Here is a 13769-nt window from a genome sequence, read left to right as displayed (position 1 = left end):
TATTAAACCTATAGCTCATCTTGTCAATATATTGGCTATATTGGCTTCATTTATTTATATAAATAAAGCCTGCTCATGTATTTACTTTCACTATTTATTTTATTATAGGATACAATATATATATATATATATATATATATATATATATATATATATATATATATATATATATGTATATGTATATATATATATATATATATATATATATATATATATATATATATATATATATATGTATATATATTTCAGATCCAGATAGATAGATAGATAGATAGATAGATAGATAGATAGATAGATAGATAGATAGATAGATAGATAGATAGATGGATTGGACAGCAGAGCATCTGCAGTTCTGTTTTATTGCTCAGTGGCGACACCTTGTGGCCGTGACAGAGAACTACAGCTTTGATTGACGTGCTGGGTCATGAGCGCAGTGGGACGCAGGGGGCGCTCTCGAGCCGCTGCTGAGGAAACACTTGACAGGTCAACTCAGTAAATCCTCCTCAGGCTTGAAAGGAAACATGAAACGCTAAAAGGCAGATATGAAAGCATCCTTCAGGATCCAGTGATACATAGTTGGTGTGAAGGGACGTGTAACTGAACCAGTGATCACGTGACACATGACGCCGCTCCTCTGCTCTACAAGCTACCTGCGTCTGAAAAGACATTGAGTAGAACTGCACTATGCCGCAAATGATGTCTACAACTCATTTCATTAACCTTTAAAACTTCATAAACTGTAGTGATGCTGAGCTCCAACAACAGTTGAACAAGTTTGCAGAAGCAAACATTTTGATTAAATGTTTATGATGCACCTGCTCATGAGGGGAGCGGGACACGAGCTCATGGAAATGTACACTCAGCTTTACGTCTTATTTTCACAAATATTGTTATGACTGCTTGCAAATTACATTCATAGAGATAGATAGATAGATAGATAGATAGATAGATAGATAGATAGATAGATAGATAGATAGATAGATAGATGGATGGATGGATGGATGGATGGATGGATGGATGGATGGATGGATGGATGGATGGATGGATGGATGGATGGATGGATGGATGGATGGATGGATGGATGGATGGATGGATGGATGGATGGATAGATAGATAGATAGATAGATAGATAGATAGATAGATAGATAGATAGATAGATAGATAGATAGATAGATAGATTCTTTGCTGCAGATGAATTCCTGGAGCTAGATCTTTCTGTGAAAACTTTACAGAATGTGATTGAGCTTCATCCTGTGGAGCAGGTGAAGCAGGTGAAGCAGGTGAAGCAGGAGAGCCGTGCAGGTGGAGGGGAGCACGTCACTGTACATCTTCCACAGAAAACGTACTTCCTAATCTCTTCCTAATCTCTAATCCTGACCAGCCACCTGCATCACGTCATGTAGTTTAACAAGAACATCAAAGAGGAACCCGTTCAAGTGGATTTTGGATTTTCTTTGTTAATATTTCACTTCGGCACACATTCCTGTGTCAATATACACTTTCTGTTCTGCGTGGGTGTGTTAGCACACAATATTGTCTCTGCTTCTCTCTCACGTACGTAACACTCGCTGATGTCACTGAAACTGTCTGGACAGAGTTCATCTTCGAGGCCAAATCTTGAAGATTTATTGTTTCTGTCGCGTTTCAAACAATGAATCACAACTTGTTTCATTGGGGATAACAGCTTGAAAATCTGTTCCAGCAGGAATGTTGTTTCACCTTCTCGGTGCTCTTTTCCCCCATTTTCAGAGTAATTGGCATTATTTATTGTGTTGTAAGACTTTTAAGACTCCAAAACCATGAACCTTGTACTCCTTGCTTTGGTAGCTTGTGGTTGTTGGTGATTAGGGCGTTGAGACACGTGTTATTTCACAGCAACGTTGTTGTTGCTCTCATTATAAGACGTCGGGCCCTTCAATGTGCTCTGAAGCATCTTAAAAGTTTCCCTCATGACGCCAACATTTAATGTCCAGTTCAGTGTGAACCCGTCTTTGTCTTTGAGGAAACATGTTAACAAGCAGCTGTTTCACAAATGATTCACATCTTCACGCTACAATTAAAACTCCCGGTGTGTCTCACTTGCCTGTTGACGTCGGGTTTTGGTCGTTGCAACTTCGGGGACAAACATCCCCGAAGTTGCAACACCAAGTTGTTGCGCCCGCTTCTTTTTTCTCTCCTGTTGGTCTGTCAGGATGTTGTCATCATATGATGAGCCATGTGTTGTGCTTCCAGCTGCAAAGTCTCTCCACCTGAACATTGACGGGTTCTTCCTTCCTGTTTTCTTTGTTCCAGACGTTTCCACACGCTGACGTCACGACTGACCTTCCAACTTTTATCTGCCTAATAGTGATTATTTATTAGTTGTCCACTTGTCTGGTCTGTGTGTTGCGGCCTTTGAGCCACGATGTTGCTCCAGTGTTACACACCGTTACAATGCACATCACTGTACATTACTCACACGCAGTGTTATGTAATATCAGGATATTGTGTAATAACTGCACTATGAATGCTCAATAGGCTTATTGTGAAGGAATTCATGAGGTAGTGAAAAATAACAGGTGGAACATTCATAGCTCAACAGAAAATATACACCCATCAATCTGCAAAACACCAGACTTTCACTCCAAGCTTCTTCTGTAAGTTGCAAATATTTGGAGCTAAAAAGAGGCTTATGTGGACGAAGAAGGGTTAGAGCTCCACTTTGAAACACACACACACACACACACACACACACACACACACACACACACACACACACACACACACACACACACACACACACACACATGGATCACTTACTGTTATTTGCAGGCTAGTAAATGGTTCAGGTCAAAACTAACAAGCTAACTTGTGTTTCTTTGGGAAAAGGAGCCCAATGAAGCAGAAACCATGCGCAAGCTTCACGTGCATATTTCATAATTCAGCTTGGGGCTGCTCAGGTTGCCCTGAACCGACCCCTTGTGCCCTGGTCTCTGGGGAACCCCTTTTTTTAGCAAGTGCTGAGTGATGTTGGTCACTGTGTGTGTTGGCCGTGCGCGCTCAGGCCAGAGGTCTCCCAGGTTGGGCTGCTGCAGTGACCGCTGGCCAGGACCCCGGACCCAGAATACAGCAGTACAACGCCTGCCTTGTTACTGCGGTGCTGCGCTGAAAGTGGACCCGGCGTGCTCCACGGTGACGCGCCGCAGCACAGCCGGTTAGTCTTCGCCCTCAGACCAGAGCAAACAAACACGTCCAGCTACACAAACACTTTGGCTGGAGCTGCAAAGCCCACGCACGGCTACTAAAGAAGGGCGTCGAGGTTTACAGGTCTGAGCTGATGGTGCAACATTGTGTGCAGGAGTTATATCCAGGCCCAAAGGAGAGGAGAAGTAATGCTTCATGATTATTTAAAGCACGGTGTAATTCAGTGGCTTTTCCCCACTGTGGTACTTTTTTAGACAAACTGATAAATGAATGCTTTCACTCACAAAGTCACACAAGTACTCCTACTTCTTTTTTTCAATGATAAAGTCATGATCTTTTGACATTACATCTTTTTCTACAGCCCTTGAAATGCAGCAGCAACACAAAGGAAATTGTGTATTTTATTACCTTTATTATCTGGACGTGTCAACCAACATCGAGGTTGTGTTGTTTTCCGTCTCCTCCGTCTTATCTGAGGACTGCATGTAATTGTTTTCATCAGACAGACCTTGTGAGTTGGCAACCAGGAATTGTGTAACTGTAATTCAATGATTAGTCGTATCAAGGGAATAATACGGAGAGGCTGTTTTCCACCTCTCAGTTCATCAACCGTGTATAAAAACACAACTCTGTGTGGCACAATTTGTGTTTTCAAGAGTAATAAGAATGCATGACCGTGTAAGAGATGAGGTTGAGAGGTCACATGTGTCAGTCTGTTCTTGAGTGATAATACATCACAGTAACACGTTCTCCTTCATATTTTTATTTGAATGCCATTGTCCACAAGGGCAGTTCTGTATTTTGCCATGAGGGTCAAAGGATGGGATGTGTTGCATGTTATCTCTAACATGTTAGAGATAACATGTCAGACATAACATGTAACTGTGGTTAAATGAAGATCTGCAACAAAAACTAAACCTAATAATTTTTGAAAAATAATGACACTAATCCTCCGCCAACACTTTTTGGAGATAATTATAATATAATACACAATATATATAATAATAATAAAGACAATTAAAGAGGAAAGCCGATCTTGAATCAGAATTGACTCAAACGTAAGCCAACATTCTGACTTGTTTATTTGTCTTTGTGTCATGTGTCGCCCTCGTGACAAATTGTCCTGCTGTCTATCACAAGGCTTCAATGGTCTTTATTGAAGCAATAATCTCTATCATATGCTCATTGCTAATGATTCACCAGCAAGCAAAACTGTAATTAACATGAGTGAAAAACGGTAAACAAATTCCTTTAAGGACTAAATGTGCTATTTTTTAGAATGAATATCACTCGTCCAACAGGTTACATCAGAGTTATTGATGCTGGGAAGTCCACAGCATGTACACCTCAGTGCGTCATTCACACCTGACGTGTTGGGCAAGCAGCCAAAGTCATGAGTCATCGTCCTGGTTGGTCATAATGTGAATGAAGGGTTTAAAATCAGTGTCTGAAGGATAGAATCTGTCATGAGAAGTGTTTTACAGGCTTCAACCTACTTAACTATTTCAAACATCTGTAATTTCTGTACAAAATGTAAATAGTTGTCTTGCTTTAGGATGCTGCAGTTTGGGACTGACCTGTACTTATTATAACCATATATCTGATTTTGACGATATGATTACTGTTCCTTCCTTTGATTTTTTCAGTTGACATTTTCCCTTCGTCTTGCTTTTGGAGGATGAAACAAAATTCAACATCACACTTTAATGTGGAGGAAACTGTAGATCCTAAAGGTTTCTCAAGAACAAATTTGTTGGCAAAGAACATATTTGATATCTTTAATTTGGCCTCTAAAGACATAACACATGCAATCATCTTAGTTAAAACAAGAGGAAGAAATTTCAAATACCAAACACAAGACAGGAATGTATCCCATTTGGTGATTGAATATGTTTTGCTTTTTGCTTTACCCTTGGGTCACAATAGTCATGGGCCAAATGAGGCGTTTCCTCCTTTCTGGACATGAACACCGGCCACGAGAACAATACTTTCTGTCTGTGTGAACTGGTTCAATATGACAATGTGCTGAACCAGTGTTTTCAATGTGTCTGTAATAATATAATTACTAGAATATTAAGTTGACATAAAATCCTGATGTGATGAATAGTTTTGTTGTATTTCAGCCTTTTCAGACCATCTTCATGCTGAAATAGAGAGGTGTGCTGGTTTCTAACAATCAGTTGAAAATGTACTTTCACACAAGATATGAGTTGAGACTGCTTTGCTTTGGCTAATACGTCGTTAATTTCTATGCATTACAAGTTTATACATCATATTTTCATCCATCACCTAAAATAATTATTTTAGTTCAATTTATGTTTTTCATTTAATTCTTATCTCCCTTCTTAAGTGTTTTTATGATGTTTGTTTTGTGGAAAATAAACCCGTCTGCACACTGACCAAAATTATAGCATGCACACTATAATTAATCTCATAGTCACACACACACCTGTACTGCGTTTATGAATTTAACATTCGGTAAGTAAAATTATGCCAAGCAAGTATTAGGATTATGACTCATGTGTCTGACTAAATGAGTCAGACGTTTCCGAAAACTGACAGCTGCTTCTGTCAGGCGAGATCAAACATCCTATAAAAATATGAATGGCTTCAGCTCATGGCTGTATTATAAGCAACATTAAAGACAACAGTAGACTTGTTAAACTGTAATTCATGAGGTTATCCGAATGTACAATCTCCAATTGATAAACTCCACATCACACAATGACTAACATCTGCCGACTGCTGGCGATCTCATCCTCCATCTACCGGGTGGGACGTCAACCGGAAGTGACGACGGCGACACCGATCGTTCGGAGACAATTTATTAGTCACAAAAAAACGTACTAAGCTATTTTAAAATTAAATAAAGCCGCAACAACTTCATGAACGGACTATAAGATACAAGTCTGGGACATTGTGCATCTTTTTTTTGTTGAGATAACACAAAACTAGTTTGACCTCAATACCCAGGATGCACTTCGCTCTTGCCATCTTGTCGAGTGGTTGGGTTAGCAGAGCGGCAGGCAGGAGTTAGCTGCGCGTTAGCTCTCTGCCGCTGTGGTAAAGTGGTTATCTGTCAGCTAGCTGCTATGAGCAGCTGCCAAAAGTGAGCTGTCCGCACGACGAGAGCCACAACTTCACAGACTTTGAGACGTGTTCTCTGTCCACTGCTGGACTATATACTCTTTTTGGAAAGACAATGGATTTGTTTACATCAGGATTTCCCACATGCTGGTACCGAGGTAGGGGAAACTAGCTAACATCAGCTAACTTAGCTAGTCGGTGATAAATACATATAGCTGAGAGAAGAGTGGGCTGCGAGACCGGGCCCTCCTCAGACTAAAGTACCGGCAGCAGCTGCTGGACAAGAACTTTGACAAGGGCCTGTTTGCAACTCCGCTGTCGGGACACTGGGGAGGCCGACCGGGTGTCAGAGGCCGTAAGAGGAGCTTTAGTCGCCCGCGTGCTGTGACCGGACACCGCGGAACGTCTCGGGAGTTTTGGGGGGTCCGGCTTCGGTTGTGACACTTTTCTCCGACAAGCGGGAGGAAGAGGTTCGGAATGGAAAAGTCCTGTGACTGTACGTGTCTGTGTCACATCCCTCAGCTGTGAATTACTGCGCAGGACATTAGTCCAGCACTTCGTTTCTTCTGGAAGAAGACTGACTTTACGCAGGTAGGCAACATGTCGAAAATGCCGGCGAAGAAGAAAAGTTGTTTCCAGATCACGAGTGTAACGCAGGCTCAGGTGGCGGCCAGCAGCATCACTGACGACACCGAAAGCCTCGAAGACCCGGACGAGTCTCGGACGGAGGACGTGTCGTCGGAAATATTTGACGCTTGTCGGACTGACCTCGGGGTTTGTGAGAGGAGTTCATCCGAGGAAACCTTAAACAACGTGGGAGAGCCCCAGGACGGCCAGCCGCCCACCCCGGCCCCGGAAAACGGGGGTGTCTCTCATAAAAGTACAGGCACTGGTCGTGCCACTCCACATAATTTAGGAGTGCCTGTGCCGGCTACAACTCAAGCCTTTGTCCCGAGCACAGCCTCCCATCCGGCAGTCAACAGCACAGTCCCTGCTGCCACGGTCTCTCCCGTTGTAGCTCACACAGCTCACAACGCCAGCTGTAGTTCCCGTTTCAGGGTCATTAAACTTGACCATGGTACTGGAGAACCCTTCAGACGGGGCAGGTGGACATGCACTGAGTTCTATGAGAGAGATTCAGATTCAAATGTTAATCGAACTGTTGATAGCTTGAAGGCAACCGTGACCCCTGATCACAGTGTGGACCGGGACAGTGGGTTGGGGCCCTCCAGTAACTCGGTGGTCACTAGCAGTGCTTTTTCTGCACAGACGTTGGAGAACACCACGGACAGCGGCTACTCCGGCGCGCACCCCACCCACCCCCTCCCTTCAGAGCCTCTGCAGCAAGGCTACAGCTTGGCTCCTCACTTAGGGAACGGAGCAAGTGCCTTCCAGCCCACCGGGTATTCATCGACAGCATCACAGCAACAGGCTCAGGTCAATGTGCAGCCTGTTGCTCCCCAGAACTTCCTCTCTAACAGCCTCAATGGTGTGCACCATGGTGCCATGCATCAGGCGACTCCAATTATGCCTCCTGCCATGCAGGCCCAGCAGTTTGCCTATTCTACTCATACTACTGGCCTCTCCACTGGTCAGCCGGACTATAGTCAGCAGCACTTTGTCTCAAGCACTCAGAACCTTCCCGTGTCATCTCTCCCTGTGGGGCCTCCAAATAGCCAGGTACCATCGCCTCTAATCACCCCTGCTGGTCCAGGACACCAAGGGCTTGGCGGAGAAGCAGCCTCAGCCCAAGGTCTCCTGCTGCAAGGAGGAAATACATCAGCCATGGCGGCCATCCTCCAAGAAAGTGGCCAACAGCAGCATATGAGCCAGACTCAGCCTTCAGGAGGCTTGAGCACACCTCCAGCACCTTCCAGCACCTCTCACAGCGGTGTCCAGAACGCGACAGTGCCCAGTGCCACCAACAACCCTCAAGGAGGCCAAAGTCAGGCGCCTGGCACAGGAGGACTTTTCACGCCCCAAGGAGCCTACGGAGGAGCAACAGCAGGCCTTCCCTTCATCTTCAGAAACCAGATAGAAGAGAGCAGGCTGAAGTCTGATGCCCATCCTCACAGCGCCATTGTGGTGACGGGGAAAGATGGTATAAAGCCTTTCATCGGCGAGGGTCTCAATCTGCCCAGTCCTGCTGTCAACAGCCTGTTTGGCATCCATATTACAATGGATGTGGATGAGGACAGGTAAGCGGGTATAATACGAATACATAATTGTGAAAAGATTCCACTTCCCTAAAGGTCATTCATCACTTTGCTTTAATCTATGAGCAAAATAAGATGGTCTTTACCTGCAGCAGCACTGATAACCTTTTGGAGGCAGTCAGTGTGTATATGGAGGTTTGCCCTCCTATGAAACATCCTCGCTGCATTGTTCTGCCATGTGGGCACACAGCAAGCATCTCCCTTCACCAGTGCCAACATTAGGCACACTTTGAAATGTTGTGTTGTACTTAAGTATCAATTAATTCTGTTTCTATCTGTGAAGTTATCCATTGAGAGGGAGGCGCTGTGAGGGGTTTAGTGAGCCAATGAAAACAGGCAGAGACGGGGTATCTTGTCTTTGTCAATGATGGGCAGCCCACAACACAATGCATAGTGACAAACCAGCATGCCCTCCCTCAAGCCTCCATTCCACCATACACACTGTTTGTGCGTTTCAGGTGCGTTGACAAGCATTTGAAAAAGTTACAACACGCGCTGCAACTGTGTTTTGTAGCTGAGAAGAGAATAACTCTCCAAACGTTGATGTTTCTTTCTTGCTGCTGTCTGTCGAGGAGAGACTGCGAGCCAGCTCGCCATGGCAGCAATCCAAGCCTCCAACTTTATACCTTGTAAATACCAACTCCAGTAACTCTCCTGCTCCTCCAGTGCTCTGATAATGTAAACACTGAAGCTATTTTTAGGGTCTGTCAGATGGCCGTCACACAGCTTTAGCTGAAGTGTTGCCGCTCTTGGCCATTACAAGCTTGGAGAGGAGCGTTGGAGAGGTGATGTTTGAGCCAAGCATTACCTCGAGAAGAGCTGGAACACACACACACACACACACACACACACACACACACACACACACACACACACACACCCCTCTGAATAGATTGTGCTCATACAGTGTGTTCTGTTCTCCAGTGGTCATCATGAATGCTTCTGCCAGAGGAGGGTGTGTGTGTGTGTGCGTGTGTGTGTGCGTGTGTGTGTGCGTGCTTTCAGAGGATGAAGCCTGATTTGTCACTCGTAGCCTCGTTATTCTTGAGGCTAATCATTGTTTACCGAGATGCTTTATTCCACGAGCTGATTGTGTGCTGAGGGCAAAACGTGTGTGTGTGTGTGTGTGTGTGTGTGTGTGTGTGTGTGTGTGTGTGTGACATCAGTGGCTGTCTGTGTTGCTATGGTGATGCTGGCAGCAGGACAGGACAGGGCCAACAGGGAGGTTGAGAGGACCGACAAACGGACACACACACACACACACACACACACACACACACACACACACACACACACCTGTTGCAGTGATAGCAGGCATGTAAGCTGTCTGTGGCAGCGATAACACGGCTGGACCGAACCAGCAGGACGATCGGTGTCGGCCTCCTGCCGGTCCTCGTTGGGTCGGTCCATGTTGACGCGTCAGAAAATAAAACCTATTTCATGTAAAACTAATTTAACGGGACGCGGATTATAATCTTGTCCGATGTGCTTTGCACGAGCCGAGGAATCGCTTCCAAGTTTCATTGTTTTGTTCTGTTTTGAGTTAGTCCATCACACAAGTGGAACAAAACATTGTGGGTTTGAAGTTGTGAGATGATTAGCATCTCTCCAGAATAATAAACTCATCACATTTTGCATTTATCAAGCAGAGGAAAAGTGCTATCTTAATTGTACAGCGAAGAAAACTTCAGTCTGAAGTTAATTCTGGATCCAATTTCCTGTATATCCTTTTACATGTTATCCAGACAGCATAACTGAGCTGGGGTCAAAGAGACTAATCTGATTTGATGACGCTAATAAAGATAGATCGTTGATGACTTAAGGGTCACCGAATTATTTAGGTTTTCTTGGCTTAATTTGTATTGTAAGAGTCCCTCTATCCATACCGCCACCTTTTATTACACGTTCTTGCAGCCTCACACTGTTGTTTGCCGTCTGTATTGTCAGCGTCTCAGTCTTATTAAAAAGCTCAACATGGTTATGTTGAAGCAACTGACTCTTCTGCATTGAGGTTGTGCTTGTAAGCTTTCAAACATTAACCTGACTCAGCTCTCTGCATATACAGCCTACACATTCACACTGGAGAGACCTCGTTCAGCCACAGTGTGAAATACAAGAGCCGAGTGGAAGGTCATTGTTTCTAGTCAGTATGGTGACTCAAACTGAACACCATCTCGTCACAAGCGATGTTTAATAAACTCTAGTTTGTTTCTGCCAGATTAAAAGGCTTCCACTCATATCAGCAAAGAAGCCAAACGGAAGTAAACCAGCTGCCAAACTGATAAACCTCATCCACACGTCTGATAGACAACATATGAAGTCACCATGCTGTTGTGGAAACTCAAATAGCCACAAGATTAATTTCTCCTCACACACATCGAATGTCACGTAAAGTTGTAATCGGAGTGGAAGGTCAGCTGCAAAGTGTGTGTGAGTTCAACTTGGTGGAAAATGTGAGTCGTCCAGGACCAACTGGGACAGTTTGGAGACAAAGGTTGGACTGGTGGACAGTAACTCTGTGAAGAGACACTCGCAGCGTGTCCTTCTGAATGCTGGGCAGATGAACGGAGTCTTTCCACTGAGGCTCGTGACTGTAAAGTTGAGCAATGAAGCTTGTTGTTTTTCCTGCCGAGAGTTGAGCGACATCAAATTGACAAAGATTGACACCCATGTTCAGTTAAACACAAAGAGCAGGGAGTGAGGACAGGATGGGATGGAGAGTCAGGTTTGGGATGGTGTGTGTGTGTGTGTGTGTGTGTGTGTGTGTGTGTGTGTTTGGGTGTTTTGTAGCTTGGTTGCCGCAGTGCCTGGAAACAAGGGAGCAGCTTATTTTCCACAGATAGCTGACCTGCCTGAACTTCCAGGGGAAGCATTCCTGGAGCCCTGAATGGCTGTGATTGTGGGACGCCCCGGCTGAGCAGACGCTCTGCAGCAGCTCTGTTTTCAGGCCGGCCGCTGTCTGTTCTGTCTCTGCTTTGTTTTTTTTGTCAGTCCTTAAGTGATTTTGGCTGCCAATTAACATAATTGTCTTTTCTAGTTGAAGTAGAAAAGACAGGAGAGAAACCGTAGTCCACACACACGCACGCACGCACACACACACACACACACACGACTCTGTTCTCTTGGCTTTTACGTTTTAGTGAAAGTTTTGGTGTTGAGCCATCATCATTTTAAAAATGAATAAAAGATGCATATTTACTGACCAGTGTGGTTTTAAATGAAGTCTCCTGAAACTACCTCCAAGAACTAATAAACAACACAGAGGCAGAGCAGCAATCATGTCCTCTTTTTGTGACAGTACAGTGAATTGTGTTCACTTTTGTCAGGTTGGTTATGTTTCTAAAGTTTCAAAGATCAGATGAAGAGGCTAACGGTGTGAGGCAAAGCGGTTGAATCAGTTTGCATAGCCGGACCCACCCAGTTATCTCAGCACCATGTGGGTCAGGGATCACTTCCAATTAGACCGAACCCGCCAAAGCAAGTAAACAACCTGGTGGCCGCGGCTTCTCACTCCGCTTCTCCTGGAAGCCCGACAATTGAATCAGCCGCAGAGTTTGTTGCAGGCTATTCCAGGAACAAGGACGGTGTGTAAACTGTTGGTGTTTGTTGTTTTTCCAAAATGGTCGCAGTACAAAACAGACTCGACTCCTCGTTTGAGTGTTTGCAGCATGTTCAGTGAGCTCCAAGTCTTTTGCTCTTGCTTCCAGTCTGTACTTTGAACATGGAGCTGTGTCGAGCTGAGGGGTTGAGCAACGTTTCGCTGTATTTGATGTTAACAAATATTCACAAGCTTAATGCCACGGGAGGGTTGTTGACTAGTCTGAGTGCTATGCCAGTCTTGATGATGCTCTTAAGTCTGCTCTTAATTTTAATGCAAATTAGCCCTTTTCACAAAAAAAGAGAGACTTATTTTGAGCTTAAGTCAGTCTGGTTAGCTCCAGGACGAAGATCCACGGTGTGCGAGTGTTATGAGTGTTAGTCCTGATGGGCAGGCGGCACCTCGCATGGTAGCCATCAGTGTGTGAATGGGTGAATAACATGTATTGTTCTTTTCTGACGTATTAAAGACAAAACGATGAACCATAATTCATATGTTTAGTTGCAGCCCTAATGATCACCATGAACACATTGTTGAAAGTTGACGTTCAACCAAACTAAGCACCTGTGGCTGTTTCTCATGACTGTGTGCTGCTGTTGACCTCAAACTGCAGCCTGTTGCTCATCATGGTGGATGAGATGTTTAAGGGACCTGAATCCATTTGAATTGTCTGGCAATAAGTGTTTTAAAAAGACATCTCTGGTGCTTCAGTTTGCTCAGAAGGCGTATCACTTATTTCTGGTTTTTGGTGTCTCTGACCCTGCTGGTTTACAGTAAAGTCTGATATTCTAGTACATTGAGGAAGTGAAAGGGAGAGAAGAACACTGGGCAGAACTGGTCTCGTCTCAGAGCTGACCTTATGCTAATGATGAGCAGAAATATATCTGAAAGTACCGGGGTGAAACGTACATTTCAGAGCAAGTAAAACAAGAAGAGGAGAGGAAATGCTTAGCATATGGAACTAAATGAAGTGGTTTTATAGAGAGGCTGATCAGAGCTCAGTACTGGGACACGCAGAAGAAGTTTAACTTTAAGTCGGCTCTAAATAAGCAGAACAGGTCCTAAAGAAAAGGTGGGGCTGGGTGTCTCAGTTATTCAGTCTTCTCCAGTAGGAAGCGAGGGCTGAACAGGGTTCAGAGCCTGCGGCTCGCAGCTCTGAGATGACTGAGCCGTGAGTAATGAGGATGTGTGGAAAGCATGGCAGGCAGCTGCGCTTGAGTCACCATCCTCTGAGCGCTCGCTTTCAATGGGCCTCTACTGATGTGGCACTGGTGCCTGTGACTGGTAATCTGTTCTCTTGGTGTGTGTGTGTGTGTGTGTGTGTGTGTGTGTGTGTGTGTGTGTGTGTGTGTGTGTGTGTGTGTGTGTGTGTGTGTGTGTGTGTGTGTGTGTGTGTGTGTGTGTGTGTGTGTGTGTCGTGGTATGACTGTGGGATTGGCTCAGAGAGTTGAAAACAGGGTGAATGAGAGATTTCAGGGAGTTCCCATCTCTGGCGTCTTCTCGGCGTCTCCACGCTCTTTTTCTTTTCTTTCTTTTTCATTTGCTATTTAATGTTTTTTCCTAACCGATTGTCTCTGGGTATTAAAGTCCACACTCAGTGAGGCACATCCCTTTCAGGACAGAAGATGATCCTTTAACTCAGTTTTTACTCTCGTGAATTCATGGATGCCGCGTTGCATGAACAT

General features: G+C 44.6%; 1 protein-coding gene across 2 annotated transcripts in view; it reads left to right on the top strand.

The window, feature by feature from the left end:
• Positions 1-6198: 6198 nt before the first annotated feature.
• Positions 6199-13769, top strand: part of tsc22d2 (TSC22 domain family 2) — a 28640-nt gene continuing 21069 nt past the window's right edge. For both annotated transcript variants that reach the window (XM_068589611.1, XM_068589610.1), the window contains exon 1: positions 6199-8468. In XM_068589611.1, the coding sequence (XP_068445712.1) occupies positions 6871-8468 (1598 nt within the window). In that variant the 5' untranslated portion in view covers positions 6199-6870. The remainder of the gene's footprint in view (positions 8469-13769) is intronic.

The sequence above is a fragment of the Clinocottus analis genome, unplaced genomic scaffold, assembly GCF_023055335.1.
Source record: "Clinocottus analis isolate CAN_PGR_092001 unplaced genomic scaffold, fCliAna1.0.p SCAF_23, whole genome shotgun sequence".
Taxonomy (NCBI): Eukaryota; Metazoa; Chordata; class Actinopteri; order Perciformes; family Cottidae; genus Clinocottus; species Clinocottus analis.
Note: the sequence above shows the minus strand (reverse complement) of the source record. Positions and strands in the feature narration are given on the sequence as shown.